We start from the raw sequence: 22,735 nt of genomic DNA, 5'->3' as shown, positions 1-22,735 counted from the left end.
TACTCATTTGGTATGCAGGTTTGGCATCTTCAAAGTTGGGCAACTGTGGTGATTCAAACACATCCCAGGTGAACTTTAAATCACAGTAGTTTGTGCAATTCCTGAGCTCATAAGAGTGATCTCAGAAAGTAATTCTCTTGGTAACAATATAATCTGAGCTAACTTGCTACGCACACATATGCTCTAACCAGCACACTTTCGAAAGCATATTACACATTGAGGTGGACAAAACTATACTTTACATTATATAGCTTCCTGCACTGCTTTTGGCCCTATCATATTACAAATTCATGAAAAGTCTGCAAAAAAAGCCAGATCAAGTGTGTCCATCTAGTAGAGAGCCCTGTATTTAACCATGCCTAAAAGCAAGAGGTCTATGAAAAAAGCGCACTGTTATTTTGCTGTTTCCAGCATTCGTATTTGCCACTTCTTTACCATGTAAACTCTCAGCATTTACAAGATACCCAACAATAAAATCCACAGATTAATCATACACTTCATGAAATCACACCTCCTCATTTGTTCTCTTCATTGCTCTGAAGAGTTTAGAATTATTAGCAAACTTTACCTTGCTACTCATTTATGAATATGCTGAATACCACTAGCCCCAGCACAAGTGTTTGTGGAGTTTTCTCTATCAGGAAAACAAACTAATTATTCCTTCTCTCTGTTGACCACCTTTTAATTAAGTAATAATGCCCAAACAATATTCCTCTCAGATCTGGGCAATGAAATTTCTTTGTGAACCTTAGTGAGAAATCTTAATCAAAATCCCAGGTAGATGATCTGAACTGGATCATCCTGCCCAGTGACTGTCCAGTGACATCTTCAAAGAGCTGCAGCAGGTCTGAGAGACTGCACTTAATTGCTGCCTCCAAAAAAACATCCTGTTTATTTCAATCCAATGTGTTTATGCATCATTAATTGTAGCCATTTCAATAAGTCCACCAAATTTAGTTAGATGATTAGACAAAGGCATTGCCATAACACTGCTAACAATGAAGTCAATTGTTTAGTGCAGATAGCAATGGATGAGTCATTTTTTTTTCGCTCCTTCTAAAAAAAATAAAATACAATTTATAAAAAAAGCTTTGTATGCAGACTTAGTATAAACAGGAATTATCTAGAACAGCACTGATAGGATTCTTTAGCATGAAACACGTGAGGGTAGAAAAACTACCATATTCTTCCAGACAGACACTTCTCTAAAATCAGAATCTATAGGAGGATTTTGTAGTTTTACAGGCAATTAAAAAAAAATAATAAATATTTCTTTAGAGATACCCATTTTGTTATGTTTCTTAATAACCAAAGCTTACACAGCCCTTCAGCTTAGAAAACCCATTCTGTGCAGACCTGATGAATTTGACAACATCCTGTTTATTTCAAACAGGACTTTGGAGTGTCATTAGAAAAAGACCTTTGAGACGATTTGTTCCATGTTGTGCTATACAAATGTGGAAACTGTATTTGAATATCCTAAGCTTTCTTTGACAGTTGTGCCTTTTAAATTGCCAAGATAACATAAACAACAGCCATAAAAGTAAACAGTCTAATGCTCCAATTGTGAATTACTGCTGTGGTTACTATACACTGATGGACAAGTTTTTAGGACTCGTCCCTTGCTTTTTATTAATTATTCCTTTAAATGCAGGACAAAATCCCTTGCTAGTTTCCCTAGTCCACACAGAAACATCTCCAGTTCTCAATAGATTTTGCTCACCATGAAGATGGAGCAGGTCAAAAATCTACCCTAATCACAGTCAAAGCTTGGACTCTACAGAGCCTGAGACCTAACTCTACTCCCAGCCAATCCCCTGAAACAGTCCTGTGGACTTTAGTGGCGTCCGGAGAAAACCCTAACTTCTCAGACTTGTCTTTGGTTCAGTTTTGTCTCCAGTGCAATTACAACATGCTGTAGACCCATATAAAAAGTATGTATATCTCCTCTTTTTTTTTTTTTTAAAATCTGCCCCCTATACCAGGAGAGTCTCTTCCCCTCTTTCCTGACTTAAAGGCAAAACACTTCACAGAAACCATCTCCATCAAACAGAAAAAAACGCTGGCACACAATTAAATAACTCATATCAGCACTTCCACTTCTAAAAATGTGCTAAAAATGCTAAAAAAAAAAAAAAAAAAAAGGAAACAGAAGTGATGTGCAAAGTTCACCTTTAGCCTGATTTATCCCGAAATTTAATAACCATATCCTGACAAAACAATAGGCATTTCCCTAGGATCACTAGTCACAAGGGACAGAACATAAACTTCACCTCTGATCCATCTGATGAGGCTTAATTATCTCAGAAGAAAGTGAAATCAGACACCCTCTCCAAGTTGCTAATAAGAAGAATCTGACAAAGGAGAGCAGTATTTCAGGATAGTTAGAAAAACTGCTAGTTCAGAAACAGAGAAAAATAATTTGAAGATGACAATTTGCAGTGTCCTGAGTGGTTTCTTTTACCTCCCATGTAAATTTTTTTCCTGAACAAGACTGCTTTTCTTCAGGGAGTTTTACTGCAGTCATGTCAGAAATGTTATTTTATTGTCTTTGAAAAATTACATAGCAGTACACATTGGTGTATTGATGCAGGAACATATCTTTACTTTCCCTGCCCCTCCCTGCTAGGTATTTTATTTTTTTCTCCAGCTTTGTCTGTTGTGGTTTTGCAGGTGAAGATGTCTTGCCCTGCATAGTGCCTTCCATAACAGGAGTTCAGATTCTGCACACATCTCAAGCTACTTTTGCACTAAAGATGATTTCACTATTGTCATCCCTCTAGTCTGGACACAAAATGACTGTGTTCGCATTTTTATTTTTCAATATCCAGTGAAGAACATACTAGTTTATAAGAGAGGAAAAAAAATGTTCACCTACTCACCTGGACAGCAACAATTTACCCTGAAGTTTCAAATCAGCAGCACAGTCGTCAGATTGACAGTTCCTTTCAAAAACAGTCTGTGAAAAAGAAGAAAGAAAAGAAGTGTTACAGCATGAGAAAAGTAATCTTAAAATTCAAAGGAACATGCTTGGATGAATTAAGAAAACACCAAAACCTGTGACATAGGAATACAGGTGTGAGTGTTCAGTCTTTATCAGAACTGGTTTTATTCAGTCCTAACTGAACATGAAGTTTCACCAGAAAAATCAGACTCTCAGAGGTTTTCTTCAATCCATTCACACTTCTCATCTGACAAGAATTACCACTCACTCTATTTCTGGCACTCATTTCTCTTCCCAATGCATGTTCTTGTAAATGAAACAGAAAAACTTTGAAACTATTTTCAGTACTCAGAATTCCAAGTAAGGAAATAATGCACCAAACATACTCACAAAAGACAAGGAATAGACTTAAATAATGGAACCACTGTCAATCCTGTAAACTGTGGTAAAGACTAGCATTCAGTAAATTTATGATTGATAAAGCTAGGAACTGTGAAGGGACAACATATCACTAGACACTGGCATGCTACTGAAGTACCAAAAATAAGGGGACTATGAGAAGCCGGTGAACCTATGCAGATCTCTACAGTAGTTTGTCATGGCTAAACCAGGGAGTCACCAGTGAAAGAATACAAGAAGAATATGTTCCTGGCGTTTAAAAATTAAAAAAAAAACCCAAACAAAAAAAAACCATGAAAAACAGATGCCATCATGATCATGGATACTTTCCTTGCTATTGAGAACAGAGACCAATAGGTTTCTGAACATGAGTAGATTTTTCAGGCTGAAGGATTCACTCTTTCAGAGTTTTGATGCTCTTCAGCTTACCAAAGGATGATACCCAAAATAAGTGTTGTCAACCCTGTTCAGATAACAAAACTGACAATCCACTGATATCTTCCTTTAATGTGACTGTTCCTTTCTACAGGCTTGGCTTCATTACTTTTACCACCAAAGTAAATACATTTCAGTCATAAACGCAAAGAGAGCAAATCTGTGCAGGACACATGATAGTCGGAGAGGGTTGGAGAGACTCAGGAATAAAACAGAATACACAGAATTAATACATTTTTAAGAGCTCTGCCCAGCTGCATGCATACTAGAGAAAGGCTCAAGCCCAGAGGACACAGAGATTTCCAGTCCACATTTCTCCAGGAACATTCTTGGTTAAGAAAGCAGCTTGGTCTCCTTTTCCTACATGGAGAGGCAGAGCTCTCCAAGAAGGAGTGGACCTTTGTGCTGTTGGACTAGCAGATATCAAATTATGCTGCAGGTTGAATTGAACTGTAAAAAGGAAAAAAAAAAAAAAAAAAAAAAAGAAGATGGGAGATGGAGATTTCGTTTGCAGCTCTTTACCCTTTCACTTTCCTTTCTCGCCTTTTGCTTTCTCAGAATCTCAGAAATGGAAATTGTTGAGAATTGCAACACGAGGGCGGAACCTAAAATTTTTGCTTAAGAATACCATACCAAAGGATAAGAATAACCCCAACACAGGCACTAGCACAAGTTATCCCCCTCAAAACATGGCAAATTCCAGAGGTATAGACTCAAAAGTTCTCAGAATTAATCCTCAGTCACCATAGTAGCTATATATAGGAAAGACCATTTGACCTTCAGAGGAGAAAGAAAAATAAAGTGTAAAAACACTCTTGCCTGACAGTTTCCCTGTTTGCATTGCAGAACTCTTGGCAAAGCGAACAGAGGAATCAAAGATATGACCTGCACGTTCCAAAGAATAAGTGTACTGTAAGTACATTTAAGCAACTACCTAATAACCCCGGAATTTTGTTGCTAAATCTATAGCTGTGGTTCTTCATAAAGAATGAACAAATACCTCATTTTCTAAAACTACTGAGTTTGTATCTCTTCCAACATGTCATGCACTAGACAGCAAGCTACTCTGAAATACATTTGGAGTATTTTGTTATGTCATAGAAACCCAAGTTCCCACACAGCACTGAAATGGGAGAAAGAATAAGGATGACAAGTTCCCAGATGCACAACTGTGTGGGAGCAAACCCTTTGTTTTTGTGGAGAGCTGGAATGAGAAGATTTCCAGTCAAGTCAGCTGCTAAAAGCTAAATGCTGTCACAGTTGGTTGAGCAGCCCATTTCCAATAACATCTAACAAGCTAATAACATCTATGGATTATTTTGTTATTTTCTTATTTTTCCCTGGTCTGCATTGATGTTGTCATGACTCTATTCCACTTCCCCTTTTTGTGTGCCAATTAGAGCCTCAATCCTCACAGTCAATTTACTTCCTCTATTTTCTCCTCTGCTAACTTGAGCCTTCCCTTCCCCAGCCTGTTGCTTCTTCTGCCTTTCCAGTTGACTAATTCCTGCCTGCTCAGATCCCTCCTAAAGAACTGAGGAGTAAACACACTGTAAGTTATCATAACATTTGTGAATACTGCTTATATATATTGTTACTGTGCCCTTACTTGGTCTACTTGGGCTGTGATTTTTTTGGATCAGAAATTCACTCAGCACTGCATATTGTTAGAACAGGACTCCATGCTTGAGATATGTACACGCCCTACTATGATATAGTCACTAATTTTAACTCTAAGCAATCTTTAAAGTGGTTTTAGTTTACAATACCAGCTTTAGGGATTTGTAGAGATTGAACAGGGCAACCAATGGGCTGTGTGTATTAGCCAGAATTAAAATCAGGGAAATAGGACAAAAAAACCCAATTCATCACACTGTAGAAACACTTCACAATTTCTGCAGTTACTGTTACCAAAGTGAGGAGATGGTGGTTCTACTGAAGTCCAATTAACTGATTCTTACTGGATTCCACTCATACTACCAAGTCCCTCACAGTTTTGAATATATATATATATCAGAGACAGTCGACAAGCTTTTTTTACATAAGAAATACATATAAGAAAAATTCAAAAACAGGAGGAAGAGGCAAAAATTGTCCTGAATGAGAAAGACAGCTGGATCTCAAAGCTACTGTACTTTTGTTTGGCATTTCCAGGACAGAAATAGGTGTTTGTATGCTAAGGGTGCTTTCTGGGTAGAAAGAATTATGCTTCTTGAGAGGTCGTCAGGTAGGTTAGAGGAGATGGGTGTTTCTCATGCACCCCAGAGAGTAAGTCATGAGGCCTACGTTAAGATATACGTGTTATAAAGAGTGAACATACACATCTGCTCATAATCAAACACACAGTAAGGAGAGACCTAGAGCCAGCTGATAAGGAAGGGGATACGTCTAGACAGACACTTAGATCAGGGCTTCAAAGGAAGTACCTTTATATCCATTCTGTCTTTTGAAGAAAGGTAGTGGATTAAATTCCAGTTTGGTAAAGCCCAAGGGTAAACGTAGAGGCCTCTGCCTCAGGAAGGAGGAGGAGGATGAAGTTGTAGTTCCCACATCCCAAGGCATCCTAAGCACAAAGCTGCTGGGTATTGGGTGTGAAGATATTCTCATTTTCCTTCCTGCTGACAGTGGACTGGTAAGGAATGCTGCTAGAAGGTAAAACAACAAGCAAGAAGGGGCCTTGCTTCAGACTAATTTCACAGGATCTCTGCTTTGAGGAAGGCAACCTGCAATTTCAAACCTGGATTGCTAAACTGCTTCACTTTCTCTCAATGGATATAAAAATTAAAGACATCTATGTTTGTGGGAGTAGGGAAGAGAACAGGAACAAGAGCAAAATTGAAAAAGCCTGTGTTTATGGCACTCCTGCCCACCAAAAACACTGGAAATCATCCAATAAACAAAGAAAAAAAGAACATATTTCCAGACCTTCCACCTCCCAAAATTCAGGAAAGCACGTGGAAATTTCAAGTTGTAGCCAAAATGTTCAATCAAGACTTTTAGAGGTCGCCAGTACTATATTCCAGTAAGAGTTATGCCCATCCTTTCACAGAAAAAGGGTGACAGCTGCAGGACAATGCTTGAAGAGAATGAAGAGATATAGGACTCTCAGAAGAACTCTTGAAAGCATGATAGTTTATGATCTGGATAGGAGAAGAGTGATTCACTCTGGAACAGGCCTTTAACTACTTGCTCACACATCAGTCTACAAAAGGTTCAGATAGTACCTCTTAAAAGGTGGGAAAGTTGGCTCTGGTAACTGAGGATCCAATCCTTTAACTTCATGAACTATGCTACATCCTTCAGCAGGATATCTTAGGTCATACAAAATAAACTGGGTTAAAAATAGAGTATTCCAACTTCTACACTGATTTCCTGTATATTGTCACCATATCCTACATGGTATGTGCAGGGATGACTTAGCAGTTAGATCATGCTAGTAAGACTAAAGTAATTCTATTGAAAAGGTGCAGGACAAGGGAGGGCTTGTTAGTCTAACAGTTCCTTACTTTTCAGATATTGATGCTGTATGGCTTATTGCCATGTTATATGGTGAAGCTGAGTTCCTAGGTCATTAATTAAGGACCAGGATATGTGATCCAATTTTCAAAAGAATCGAACTACAGCAAACCTCACTGCCTCTTTTAGGGACTATTTCCTGGTTTATACCTTTACAAACTGAGGAGTTAGATATTAATATGCCTAAATATAGATACAGACGACTGATTTTAGACCTTCATTTTGTGGTCTATTGACCACAGAAAGAGAAATAGCAACTGACTCTCCCTAGACATCCTATGCTTCACTATACTACTCATGAAAAGTGTCCATTCATATATCCTGCTGAGCCAAGTGCAAAATGGCTGATTTAAATTCCCACTAGAAGAGCAATTAATATTGTGAAAACCTTCCCAGGATTTCATCAGATGTTCTGGCTAAAATAATAAACGGTGTTCACAATATTCCTTAATGAGTGGCGAAATGAACACATGACAAGGGCAAAAATACCAGGGGAGCAATAAGTATCCAGCAGAATCCTACTACAAAACCACAGAGCCATGCTGGCCCTGCATGGTGCAGAGGATCAGGGTTAGCTAGCAAGCTCCCTCAGGTCCATACTTCTGATTTCATCAGAGCACGTCTTCATGCAAGGAAAACAGATGCTCATTTACAGTGCATTAGCGCACAAAACTGGAAATTGGCCAGTAATCATGAGCTGACTACACTACTAAGGGTGCAACCACACAAGTCGAACTTCTCCAGCTGAGGAAGGCTACAGGGGAATTCATTCACTTTATTGAGTGGAAGACTGAGCCTGAATCTCATTGCCACTTATCAAAAGACCTAAGGCCATATGTAATCCTGTCTCCCCTATTTCAGCTGCATCCTATTTTCAGTAAGGGTTAGAAACTGGACTGGAGCAACGAGCTAAAAATGAGAGAGAACACTCAAGTGTAAAAGGAACAGGAACTCCCAAATTAAATCAGCTGTTTAGAAAAGACCAGGCATGAAACCTGTTAGCTATTGTAAGCAAGCATAAATTAACAAACATATGTATTGGTTATTCCTCAGAGCAATGAGTGGATTTAACAATGCAGCCTTTTGTACTCATATTCTCCTGGGGTGAAGAATTACAGTTGGTGGCAATAGAAGCAGACCCCAAGCCTCTCAGAGCTGTATTAGATTTCTAGTCTGACTCACTCATTTTTCAGGATAAGGCTTTTTTTCAATTTTTTCTTTTCTCAATCATTAACAGTTGAAATCATCCAAATAGTGTTCTCATTTTACAGGACTTCAGACCTTATAAATTCATAGAACAATAGATTGAAAAAGACCTATTGGGTTAATTGTCCCATCTCCCCATACCATTATAGGATGCATTTCTGCAGCACGTTTCTCAATATATTTTCCTGCCTTGTCTTAAATGGTCTTCCATTTATTTTGGATGACTACAGAATAATCCAATTGTACCATCTCAGGAGAGTACTTTAGTGGTATTTGAGAACATGTTCTGCTCTAAACCTCTTTATTTCACTACTAAAAGTGGAACCGTTTAAGACGAATCTTTCTCATGCAGGATGCTTTCATACTTACACATTTTAACACGAGTCAAAACCTTTTACTCATCACACAACTGTGTAATTAAAAATATAAATCCATAATAAAAATATCAAATGAAAAACAGATGTGGCAGCTGTCTTGTCACCTGAAATGCTCAAAATGTCTTGTTTACCTTTAACTTATTGTGACCCCTAAAGGCATGTCATAGTCCACTCATACAATCCACCTGCTCTTCAATGGGTTTTTTTATTTATGAGTGCTGCACTGGTCTGACAAAGATTTGAACTGAATGAACTAATACTATCATATTATCTGCTCTCAAGATGTTAGGTATTCCAATTAAGCTCTGCACATCTTTCATATAACTGCTGAAAAGATATGAACAGAGCTAATGGAAGCCTGGCTTGCTAAAGTCTATCTGCCATCTTTATGGCTTTCTAAGAATATTATAATTTCCTTTTATAGCTCCACACATAAGCAGGAACTGCTCCTTCCTTACAATTACAAATCTCTGTCCACAGAGTAGTTTGGAACTGAAGTGAGTGCTGTTACACTGAACCATAGAAACTACCAAGTAGAATTTTAACTTGGAATTCAGCTTGCAAATGCTTACATGATCTTCTCTCTATTTCTACCAATGCCTCGAAATGCCCCAGTTTCCTGGCAGAGACATGACCTGACTCAAGTAGGAACACAGAGATCTCTCCTCTGGGGAATGCACCACTGACAAACCTGGACCACACTGTGTGTACATTTCACCCTGTCCAGATCTGTCATTGCTTTGACCCCAGTATGAGATCTGAGGGCTGTGTGTGCACGTTTTAGAACAGGGAATGGCATTATTTGTGCAACAAACCAAAACTCACTAGAGGTGTTCATAACTCAGCTCTATAAAACTTCTCCCTCCTATACTTTTTCATACCTGCCAACTAATCTAATTTATGTGCAAATACTTACCCAGCTTTCCAAACACAAGTATTTCCAGTTCTCTGCCTTAATAAGGTGAAGTTTATCCCAGAGACGTGCAGACTCAGCCACTCAGAGGTGCAGCACTGTACCCAAATTCTCACTGCAAGTCAGCAGCACAGTTTGGAACAGAATGTCCTAAACATTTTCTGTCTCTTCTCATAACTTACAAGCAGTTTTATGGCTAACCATTCACAAAGTCCTGAAGACACTGATGCAATTAAATCTACTGAGAATATTTTCCTATAACAATATGGTGTCTCCATCCATATAACAGCAGGTGATTTTATTACAGTGTTTAGAACAGGCAGAACTCTAGCATACCACATTCTGAATTCTAAGATACATTACTGGATTCTACTAGGAACAAATCCCCACAGTATTTGGCAGGAGATCTTTCTCTTTCTTGGTTGACAAGTATTTATACAGTGGGCATACGAAAATAAATGTTATAGTACAAACCATTTGCAATGAACTAAGCCAAACCAACTTCCAAATACACATTAATTTCCCTGAAGTAAGAAGACTTAGTAGTTTTTTCCAGTGGATAGAGGTAGCAACTGGTCTTGGGAGTCAACAAAGATGCTAATGGAAAGTCATCCTCAGGGTGGGAAGTTTTAAACTTCATAATATGCACTCAAAAAAAAATAGAATCTTTTTTCCCCCACCCAGTCTTGACCCATCAGAGATTTTCTGTTTGAGCAAAACTGAGCTGACTAGCCACTTACCACTCGGAAAACTGAAATCTTCTCCACACAAGTCTCCACCCAATAACTGTACAAGTTGCTGAGACATGTGTTAGTAGATATGTTCACATAATCCTTAAGTATTTTCTTTTACTACCACAGAAAATTGCACCACACTGTAGTAACCATTACTCCTGGTAAGTCTATACACGAACCAAGAAAATATCCTGGGCCAAACAATCCCTTGGGCCAGTTTAATTATTATTATTATTACTTTGTTTTGAATTACCAGAGCCTATTTGCTGGCAAAAAAATGGTCAGTACACAAAGACCCATAATTGCATGCTTTTTTATTTGGAAATTTCCATTAAGATCTCTTTCTTCAAATAAATCAGAAATTCAAATTGGTTTTTATATTTTGAATGTTTCAAGCATGGTCTACTTAGGAATAGAAACAGGCTCCTTCATTGAACATTCAAAGTTTGGTTAGGCTTTATTTTAAATATAAGTATTTTCCATTGCCTTGTAGTAAATGTTGTATTGTTTGAAAATAAAGGTGACCAATACATAAAAGTATTTTGAATTATATTCAGCATCCACACAGTCCTTTAGTACTACAGCAGTGCTTTGGACTAAGTGGTAGTACAAGATCAGACTATTCTCTCACATACAATGCAATGCTGATTTTAAAGCCTGAGTTTCCAACACTTTTCAGTGATCTTGTAACAGAGATGTCACTTCTAGTGGCAGGTGTCCATAAACACTTATTTTCAAGCAGAATTCTTAATGTATTAGAGAGAACAACTTCATATGCTCATTGTGATCTTCAATTCTCATTTCAAGAGGCCTCTTGAAGGCTTTCCTACCTTCTTGTTGGTGAGCCACAGGACTATACATTCTGGTTGGGAAGTCACACATGCATACAGGGGACATGTGGTGCACAAAAATCAAACTGACATCCCAGTGAAAGTGATCACTTCAGCATCACTTTAATTTAAATAAAATCATATCTAATTGACTATAAAACCCCACATTTGCAGGATTTGTGGCTTTTCAAGTAGGTCTGGTAGACTTGCAGTAGGATCTAGAAAGATCTAAGTCCTCCCCTTTCCTGCGCAGTCATGGCTCCCTCCATTTTCTTCAGCTATTCACTTTTTCCTGCTTCTTCTTCTTCTGCATCCTTCCACAAAACCCAGCCACCTGGCTCTTTAGAAAAGTGTCAGTCTCTTAAGCATATCTTAATGGTGCTTGGAAGCAACAGATGCCATATTTCTAATTTTAAAATGTTACTTTTTACTAGATCAGTCAGATCTAGGGCTTGTGAAAACCACACACAACTAGCTGTATTTAAAGACTTCACTAACACTAGGCTTGTCACTGATGCTGCGTCTTCTGCAAGCAGAGCCCACTAAACCTGTCCTGGACTTCCTAAATATAAGGTCCCTCCATAATAATTAGATTCCTTGAAAATGCAAATTCTTTATTATATAAACTTTGGTTCCTACTATCCCCCTTGGCCTTTTAAAGCAATTTCTATTTGTGAGATAACAGAAATCCTGAAAGAGCAAGTTATGCCCTGGTTTTCCCATGAAATTGGACTTTGTGGAACACCACCACCATGCCTCCAGGCTGCTCTGTCAGAGCTTTGTTGCCATGGCCACCACACTAACTCTGAAGCTCTTCCCACTTTCTCAGCTGAAAGCACACTTGCAGGCACACCCCATGTCAAAACCCTTTTCTTACTAAGCTAAGTGAACAACATCTGGGAAGCAAATGGAAAGAGACTGTTAAACTGGCTCCCTCTCATCCAAATTACACAAGAAAACAAGTCAGGGAAATTCTCAACATATTTTTGTTTCTGCTTCATAATCTCAGCATTTAGGTATTTCAATATTGATCTGAGACTATGCCTGCAGGGCAAGAAATGACCTTTTGAGTTTAAACCCAGTGGTAGAACATCCAAGCAGTTTTGTTCATGTAACACTTAGGTTTTCAGCACGCTTCTCAAGTTCCAAATTCTCCACAAACTCCCATCACATTGTTGCAACAATCTGACATTCAGACACATAACAGCCACACAGTCTTTTTTTTCCATAAAGTAATCCTTAGAAGCATTTTTCATTCATGCGTTTAGAAGAATAAAGCATACTTGAATAGATACTCATGTCTCTAATTATAAGGATTATAGCTAAACACAGTTCAAAACACCTGGGTATATAACAAATCAAATCCTTTAAGTATTTTAGGTTGGATCTTTTTAAATTGTTTTAATACTGTTCTGGGGCCTGCAATTCAACACAAGAACATATCCTTATAAGCAGCATTAGAGAGCAATATTATAGATGGTGATGCAAGCATCATTTAATAGACATAAACTTCCCAGGGTTAAAAATCATACCTAACCATTCACTTCTATGAACCTCAGATTGTAGATATAATTTTTACCTTTAAAAACAAGCAAACAAACAACCAAAATCAAAACAAAACAAATAAAGAAGTTTCCTATTCACAAGCAATGTCAGCTGATAACTTGTCAGTGTGCTTTGGGAAATAAGCTTGAATGGATGGAATGTGTGTAACTCATTCTAACTTTCAAGTTTCCTCCGCTTTGAGCAAGGAACCCAATCTACAAAGGTCACCTCCAGCCTAAATACTCCTGCAGTTCTGACACACAAGAAGCTTTGCAAGACACAGAAGATGTCTAATTTACTTGTGGAGCCTCAAGCTTCATGCTTGGAAACGCCGGTGCCAGCATGGTGGGAGGCTGAATTGTCCTGTAGGCTCCCTCCTCTCCAGACTGTCCTGCACTTACAATGACTACACTCAAACAGGAGTCTTTCAAAGGAACCCTAAGAGGGTCTCTCTCTTCAAAAGGTCTTCCTGCTTCACGAACCCTGAAGGTGTTTACTACCTTCATGAACACTGTCTTGATTACCCCTGTGAAAACATGTCAAAAACAGACAGCATTTTCTAAAGATACTAATGAGGTCAAGTCAAGCAAACAAGAAAAGTGGGATAATCACTCACAATTTAATTCCTTAGGCAACAATTCGGGAGAAAAATTGAAGCAAAAAGGTCTCTCTCAATGAGAAGTGTTTCATCATTAAAACAATTTTGCTTTCACAAAAATTAAAGACAAAGGCATTTTCTTCACTGCAATGGATCAAAATAGGATGCTAGTAAGCACATGGCTACACCCACACTTTACTCTCTCTGACATAAAACGATCCTATTTTAGCCAGCATGTACTGCAATAACAGCAAAAGCAGGTTTCCCTTACCACGTGGCTGAACATGAGAAACTCTCAAGAGAATAAGATAGTTTGGCCAGAAAAAAAATTTATTTATTCTGCCCATTATTCTTCCCCAAAAGCGGCGAGTTTTCATATCCCCTCCTGAAGCCAGCCCTGTCCTTCCATAACTAACAAAGGCTCAGTTTGGAAAGATGGCTATGGCCAAGGCTTTCACAAGAACCTTCTATAGAATGGGAAAAAACAACAGAAGAAGCAGGACCATCCTTATCCTTTCCTTTCCCTCATTCAGTCTCCTTTCCAGCACAAACACCCTGAAACAAGACAGTGACCTCACCTAGCACTGCCCAGCCTCATCACCGTGAGTCTTTACATCATGAAGAAGCACTCCTGGCAACAACAGCAGAGATTGTAAAACAAGGCTACTGCATGCAAAAGACCCAGAGCTTGGCAACCTGCTCTATGTCAACCACTGCTGGCAGTCAGCCACAGGCTTTCTAGCAGAATAACATAGTCCAAAGCTAACCTGATTCCTTTGTGCAATCTTTTGTCCTTTCTTCCAGCGGAGAACAGGCTTGAGAGCAGGTAATTCTTTATCCTCTCTTCCTCTTTCTATCACATGTTCCCCAAGGCTGTATGCAGCTTCAAATACAATTGGAGATATGACATCTTTGACTCTTTTCTGTAAAAGAAAACAGATATTTCAACTACACATATAGGCAAGAAGATATTTATATGCAATTACACATACAGATTTTTATATTCAACACTGCAGACTGCTTCTCTACTGCCTTTACTCTTCTGTGTGCCAAACAGGAATAAGCATGTTATACCACAAGTCAGAGGATTATAAAAAAACAAGCACCTTGGTTCCAGAGAATCAGTGGCATATTTGACACACCTATAAATCAAGCATTTTTCAATAAAACTAGGACATTTTTTTAGAAAACAATAAATAAATCAGGAAGTGTTTCCTTAGTCCTGCACAATGGGGAAGCAAAGAGCAAATTATCTTCATCTCTGGGGTTTCTAAATCCTGGACTTTGAGGTCATCTCACTGATTCAAAGAAAATTCCACTTTGCCTTGCTCTGCAATATCAATGAAAAGAATGGACAGGTAAAGATACCAATGTGAGTATAAAACAAGATTATAGACATAGAGAGGCAAGAAAAGTCACCTTGCAGCATGATCCTGAAAGCCAACTCACAGCTCTCTACCCTCAGCACAGTAACATTCAGTGTGTAAAGGAAGAGAATATTGAAGAATGTTCTATTTGCTATACTCAAGACTTCATACCAGATGTAATAAATCGTGCCACATTATTTGTCTGATGGGACAAAGAGATTGCCTTTTCCTTGTTGGAGGCCAAGCCACAAAACTCCTACCATTTATCACAATAGGAGATGCCAAAACCCAATTTGCTGCAAGGACAAATGCTCATTGTGTTCTGTTCATTCCAGACTTCCAACATCCAATTTACCAGATAACAGAAGCTGCAGACAGCTCTACCTTTTCATAGTAAATCATTCCTCTTAAATTCTAGAAACTTAAAAACTTAGCATGAATTCAGTACAGACAAAATTGGGACAATAAATAAATACCATAAGTAAGCACAACACATCTTTGAGTGAGCCAACTCTCTACTTACTTTGTATCAGTTAGTGGGCTTCTCTGAACACAGCCTGCCAACTTCAAGAAGCAATTGAGATGCAATGCAATTTCAATTGCAGCTTCCAAATGTGGGAAACCCAGGCAGTAACTGGCTTTCTGACCACACAGTTTGATCTTTGTCAAGGAAACTATTTGCTCTCTCTAATATGGCAACTGACCACAGATCTCTGAAGTCAGACAAAGATTAGTGGCTAACCAGATTCCCAAATAATTGGTTAACCAGGTGAAGAATATTAGAGACCAGACTGGGTGATATTTAACCTCCTGCACCTTGAAGCCTCCAACCAGGCTTTGAATTTCCTTCTGTACTACCAACATCTGCTAGTGCCTTGTGCTAAGCAGCAGCCCACAGCACCCCTCAGCAGAAGAGACAAGAATGCCTTTGGCCCCTTCTATAGTCCCTTGCTCCGAGCAGTGGCCTTACCACACCAAGATTACAAGATAACAATATTACAACTCAGAGAAGCTACTAGCTTTGCACTCTCAGAAAGTTACATGTATTAACTTAAGGGAGGATTGTATCTCATACAAGAAGACTACTTACGGAAAGAAACAAGGTTCTGAAACATCATGCCATGCAGCAACAGTCAAGCACAATAAATCACCAGGCAAATCGCCACCTAATCCAACTGCATGCAACCAACTGTGTAAACATGGAATAATTAAAAATGTGGGGAGTCGGTTAAATTAAAATCCACCTATAACTTTTCTAGCTCTATTACTGCAGTATGGTAAAATAAGTGCTTAATGACTTCCTAAGTGTTTTAATATGGTCTTGTAAGGTTCAGTCCAATGCCCTTTGAAGTCAAAAGACAAGTTTCCCATTGGCTTCAATGAATGTTGGAGTGTAACCACATTGTTCACTGGTGTCTCTTTCTGCTTCATTTTAGTGGTGAAATTGTGACTTCCAGCAGCTAGATTAATTACACATGTGGATACTCCCTCACCACAGCCCTGGGGAAATAAATTTCACATACCCACTTGTCTTTAATTAAGGATGAAAGTATGAATGCTACCCAGTTATTAATTTTGCCACATGTTCAATCCCTTCTGCTCACAGTTCTACAAACATGAAGGCAACAGTCCATGGGATCTGTCCTCAATAAGACAGAGACAAGACAATTCTGCCTTGCAGGTAGACCACAGACTGTCTGGGATGTGAACACATAAAGAGAATAATGAATACTTGCCCAAACATGGTATGAAGAACCAATATTTTAGGGTAGAAATACACTCAGTTTCTTTCTCTTTTAGTCTACCCAAACATACTGCTTCAAGTGGTTGAATAATGCATAGATGACACAGGCCATGGAAAGACTTTTTGTATTCCTGTTTTCTAAAAGGAAGTCAAAAGCTGCAATGACAATCAGGTTTGAAACAAACTGAAAGATCCTTCAAGTCATGGAACCAGTACATGCTACTTTTAATATCAATTACATAGCCCAAATTAAGTGGGGACATAATCTCCACAAGCAGCTTTTAGATGTATTCACAGTTTTTCACCATGACACTGCTGAGGAAGTGTCAAAGGTTAAAGAGGCTTCTGCATCATGAATCAGCATCCCTGGTAAATCATAGCACACAGACACCATAGCTTCATTAATGGAAAAAACATCTGGAGGACATTAAAACAAGGGTAATATCCAAGAAGGTGGCATTATCAACAGAAACAGCCACACAACAAGGGTTCAGTGAGCAATAGCAATAAATATCCAGTCTCTACAGAGTGGATGTCACTAAACAACTGCTGCAAATTTTCACTATGCCCAAATTAGATTTGGGACCCAAAGCTGGGTTTCTCACTAGCCATCAGCTATCCTGTGTAGCTTTTTGTTCCTGCAAGCAGTTTCTTTATTGTGTTGGGTTTTTTCCCTTCTCTTTCTCTTGGACCAAATTTCATTCTGAGCATAAGAAACTTTTGCAATAAGGCTTTTGCAGAAATCAATACACTTCAGTCCCAGTCCCTTCTGCCAGCATCGCTTCTTACAGTGGAAAAAGCCCTAGCCAGCTGTATCACTCCACCAGGACCTTTTGTCTTTTCCTGTGAGGTATGTTGTGTGACATCACTCCAAGTTGAAGAAAAAGGCATTTTGGTATAAAACATCTGGGTTTTTCTCAGTATTACAGGATGATCCCTCACTAGTATCTAGCAAAGACAAAGAACTCCAGAGTCCAAAAAGAGCACACTGTTTTAAAGTCTCTAGGAGAGCAATAAGGTGCTTAGAGATGAATCAAAAGACACCAAGGTCTTGAAAGCCCACCCTAACAAAGAGCAGGCTTGCCATCACCTCTCCCAAACAATCACCTCAGAGAAATACATTTTTTAAATGCTATGACAAAAGCTGGGCATAGTCATATATCTCTTCATTTTTATTCTCTAGCTTAGCAAGGGAGAAGAAAGCAAGCAAGCAAAACCTCTGTCAGATTTATGATTGCATTTCTGTTTGGCTTTAGCACTAAAATGTAAAAACAATCTGAAAAGGAATCAGAGAGCAATGACCAAACATTGGTACTGCAATTCTGAACATTGTTTTCAATTCCTTCTAGAAGATGGGGTGTGATGATGATATGGAATTATTTCCTGAGCTGTTCATAAGTACAGCCTAAGGGACATCAAACACAGATTCCAACATGCTAAAGGCACACTGCTTTAGTGGGCAGCCACTGCCTTCTCCTACGTTGTCTTCCCAGGAGCCCACACACATCAGGAACCTGGACAAATTTGGATGGAATGAGAAAGGGTCTTAGTCAAGGGATAGGATTTGCAGTGCTCATAGTGTGAGTGGTTGCCAAAGAGGACTGGATATCATTTCAGCTTTCCTTCGGCTCAGTGCCACAATACAGTCAGGGGACTGTACATGAGCACAATAACTCATCACTTCTAATTCTGTTTCTTCTACAAGGTGAATGTCTCCAGCAGGGGCTCTGGAGAGTGCCAAATTTCACTTTTAATTACAGCCAATAGGGTGAGAAATAAATTGAGATGTAAATAATCCCCACAGTCTACAGCAAGAGTCCTGCAGGAACAAAGGATGAAATGTGGTTCTATAAAACAATGAATATGAAATCATTCTGAACAGTGTAGAGTAAGGAAATAACCAGAACTGTCAGGGTGACTTCTAAAGTTGTTCCTTGCTGTTGTCCTTGTTCACATATTTCTGGAGTTTCTCTCCTCTTTCTCTGTGGGAAAATTCTCTGATATGTTAGATTTTTATTTTTTTTTCCTACTCCCTCTGACTTGATCCAGAGGACATCAACCCATGCATAAATTCCAGAGTTTTTACTGAATTCAGCACTGCTTTTCAGTACTTCTGAGAAGTGAGCTCTGTTTACTTTGATGACTAACAATGAATTAAAGACCCTGGCTTTTAAAACACTTAACTCAAAACTTTTAGTCTAAGCATATTTATTTCCAGTTTTAAATAAGTAGTAATAGTCAACAGGATTTTTTTACAGTTTTTAAATATACACACACACGAAATTTACATTCCCTATATAATAGATTGTATGTTATTGCTGTAACGTGTATAAAAGCCATTGTGGAAATGCTAATCCAGCATAAGTCTCTAAATAGCTCACAGATCACTGCCACTTAAGTCCTCAGATCCCAGGAGATAAGCAGTCCCCAGTTCAGTGATATCAAAAATGACTCAAATGTCCACCAGCCTTCAGAGTCAAAGGCCACTTCCACAATTTATCAAATGGACTATCAGCTGTAGGTCTTAATCAACATACATTATGGCTTATAAATCAACAAGATGACAATGCTGGACTTTAAAGTGAATTATTTTCCCCTCATTCTCTAAATTGTGGGTCACTGAGGACCAAAAGCTTAAGTGCAGTGCAGTTCAATGAAAAGATCAATTAGGCAGAGTGGCTTTAAACTGGAATTTTAATTCACTTCAGACAAATTAATATGTACCTGTCATTCTTGTACCTGAAAATTAGTAAAGAGCAACTAAACTTCCTTGTTACATTCCTTGCCATGCTTACTAAGTCCAGGTTTAGATCCCTTGATGTGCAAGCTCATATTTTCAACTTTCTGCTAATCCTGTGCAAAACTATATTCTATCCTCACAAGAGCCGCCTTCTGTCCTGTGCTAAATTTGATAAAAATGTCTAAGACTTAAAGTAATTTATTTCAGATTGGTGCAATTCTAGCATTGGTATCTCTCCACTGCAAAAGCAGACAAAATCATCTGGAAAAGATCTAGTTTCCACTCCATGCACAAGTTTAATATTTATATATACATATATATGTATGTATGTTTGGAGTTTTTTCAAGATGTAATTGTAGTTAAAGGGGGGGGAAGGCAGAAATCAACTGCAAATTCTTTTGCAAAGAAGAGGGAGACCTAGTTTACTTGGTAAAAGCTCATGTGCAAACTTACTGGTGAAATTGTTGTCAAATTAATAGCATGTGAAGGTGACCACAGGCCTGATGTTTCAGTAATAAATGCTTCTGTTTTCTTTTAAGATCTTGTCACAGCTACAATTCAATGAGTAGGTGAGTAGATTTTTTTGCTAAACTTCAAACATTACAAGGCTTCTGAAGCATCCCAAAGTTTAGAGCAAGGGGGAAAAAGAGCAGAGGATTTGCAGGGTGTTACACCCTCAAATGTTATTTAATGTTAGTGTTTGAGGAATGGGAGTGCTTTATCTTATTCCTAAACATGTTAGTCCAGCACACAACTGCTTCCATCGGGTCAGTAAGCTGCTTTACAAAACACTGATAACTGGAAAGATGTGAGAGAGAGAAAAAGGAAATCCTGGAGAGATCTAGTGTTAAATAAACACCAGGCACCCAGAAGCCTGTGTGCATTGAGAGGACACCCTGAAATAGTAAGGGAAGAGCTGCAAGTTCAAACCCCAGTCGGGTACAATTGTGGCCTTAGTTTAACTACGTGCTCACCATCCTTGTGCATCTGGCTTCCTGCTATCAGCTGGGGAGTGACAAACTTATTACAATGTTGGCATGGGGCAGACTGTGATCAATAGCATAAATATTCCATGTCAAAGGTTACAAAGGCTTAGCAATGATGCATTACTGACAATCCTTTCATGGTAATCACTAAGAAAAGTCAATACATGTCACACAAATACAATTATGTATTAGTGAGCTCAGATCTTGATCAGCTCAGTATTAAAATGCATGACAACAATACAGTTTCACATCCCACCTATACATTTATATATTGGGTCTTTTATTGGACATAATGTTTTCAGTTATGTCTTTATCACCCATTCCCTTTCTCTCTTTCATAGTTCATTTTCAGACCTTCATTAGATGAAACATAAGGAAAATTCCTCAGCTACTTAAAATTGTTATTTCCCTCCAAAGAAAGTAGCTCTGTTGTGCCCAGATGCCTTTCTTTGTCCTAATGCTAGGCCAATCTCCATAACACATGACTGGATACCTGCAATGCTGACAGCTCAGGAATAGGAACAATTAGAAAGACAGGGGGACAATGGCTATGTGTGAAATGAAGACTTGAACTTAGGTGAGCAAAGAGAAGCCAAGGAGGAAAAAGAGGGATAACAATTCAAACATTTGTTTATTTTACTCTTTTTCTGAAAACGCAATCTCTTTCAGTAGGGAATTATATGCAGCACAGAGGCAATAATTAAATCCAGACCCTTCCTGCACATATGCAACCCTATCATATAGTTGTCTTTTCCACTGCAGTTACCACATGTCATATCCTACTGATACAAGATTTTATTAAAACAAAACTTGAATGAGATTTCCTTTAATAGGGTCTTTAAATGCATTGGGACCTGAATATGAATTAATTCAACTACCTGCTTCCCTTTATACAGAGTTTCCCTCAAGTTCTGATGCAGAACCCAAACACAGAGGTCTCTGTGTGTGAAGCTGTTAGAGGAGAAAGTTTAAGATTCTTGGCTCCATGTCTGCTAAAAGTTCAACAAATCCAAGGACCCTGGGGGAGTGGTGGTTGCTCAAAACATCACAGTAAACTTTAGCATTCATATACTGTATTTGCTTGCTCATTCTCTTGCCTTCTTCCTGTATACATCTAGCTAGGGATAAAACCAGCTGTGCGTGTGTGTCATCCAACAAACTTTTCAGTGCAAAATCTCGCACATGAGCTGTCCTCAGAGGTAAGGACCAGGGTTGAAGACTGACTCTCCCAGCCCCCTCCCAAAATCACAGCCCACAGGTATGGTCAGAAGCCCTTCCTCCTGGCCCTATACTGATTTTGCTGTGTGCAGCAGGTTAGAGAGGAGGTGTGGTGCATCCCTGCAGCTGATGGCCAGGGGACGTTCCAATGCATTTTGTCCCTCAGCCTTTGCCTTAGGTCAGCCTGCTTCTGTGCAGCCTTGAGTAAACTTCTGAGCTGCTCTGTCAGAGAGAGCAGCCATTTTTTCTCACTCCCTTACTCTCCAGATAGATTTTCTTCCTCCTTTTGACAAAAAAAACCAAAACAACAAAAAGGCAGAAGCACCTTTTCAAGCACATCTCAACAGGCAAAATAATCAAAAGATAATCAAAAGGTATTTCCCAAAATTTCTACAGAGGACATGGGAGCCCCAAAGAGGGCTGAGATACAGGACATTCTCCCCTTCTCAGTGTTTCCCACTGACCATCCCACAAAGTGGCTGACTAAATGCTTGTTCCCATTTGGAGGTGCCTGTTACTTCTCAAGGGCAGTAAACATCCAACAAAGGTTTATGTAAATTGGGACCAGATCCATGCTTCTTCTTGTATCTGGGTTCCAGGGCATGTTTTACCTCACAATGTCATAAAGTATGTCTACCTGAAATCTAGCAGGTGACCTTATTATCAGGAGGTCAAACACTGATGGGCTGAATAAGATCTGGCTGCTTTCCAGGACTGGCAGTCTATTTGTTTGAGAAAAGCATCAGTCTGTACTAACTGGCAGATCTCCAGACGTCCCTTCAATTCTAACCCTGGTATCTCAAATGATCAAGGTGGCTAAACATCTGCTAGAAGAGTTGGGGCAGAAGACAGAAAGCTATGAAACATCAGAATAATGGTAGGAAAAAACATTTTTATGGCCTGAAAATACACTGTTATGATTCTATCAACACCTTTGTGACAAAATTCATTTCATCAATACAGTTTTATAAGAAACACATGTATGGAGTGAAGAAATGTTCCACTTAAGACCAGTAATCCTACAAAAACAAACAAACAAGCAAACAAAACAGTCAAAGGGAAAAAAAAACAAAACAAAACAAAAGTTAGCACTGTGTCAGGATTGAAAGTAAATAGAATCACCCTCAGTAAAACAGGACAGACAGAGCTGAAAATAAGTTATCATTGATATTTTTACTGACAG

At 38.8% G+C, this 22,735-nt stretch overlaps 1 protein-coding gene across 1 annotated transcript in view; it reads right to left on the bottom strand.

Moving 5' to 3' along the window:
* ITGA9 (integrin subunit alpha 9) overlaps positions 1-22,735 on the bottom strand; it is a 216,509-nt gene that overhangs the window by 87,628 nt on the left and 106,146 nt on the right. Inside the window, exons 16-17 of the mRNA XM_068156889.1 lie at positions 14,265-14,420; positions 2,883-2,959 (exon numbers count right to left, since the gene is read on the bottom strand). Coding sequence (XP_068012990.1) covers positions 2,883-2,959; positions 14,265-14,420 — 233 coding nt within the window. The remainder of the gene's footprint in view (positions 1-2,882; positions 2,960-14,264; positions 14,421-22,735) is intronic.

This window comes from Melanerpes formicivorus, unplaced genomic scaffold, assembly GCF_026170545.1.
Source record: "Melanerpes formicivorus ecotype bairdi unplaced genomic scaffold, bMelFor1.0.p_v2 SCAF_35, whole genome shotgun sequence".
Classification (NCBI taxonomy): Eukaryota; Metazoa; Chordata; class Aves; order Piciformes; family Picidae; genus Melanerpes; species Melanerpes formicivorus.
The sequence above is the reverse complement of the archived record's forward strand: the minus strand, read 5'-3'. Positions and strand labels throughout refer to the sequence as shown.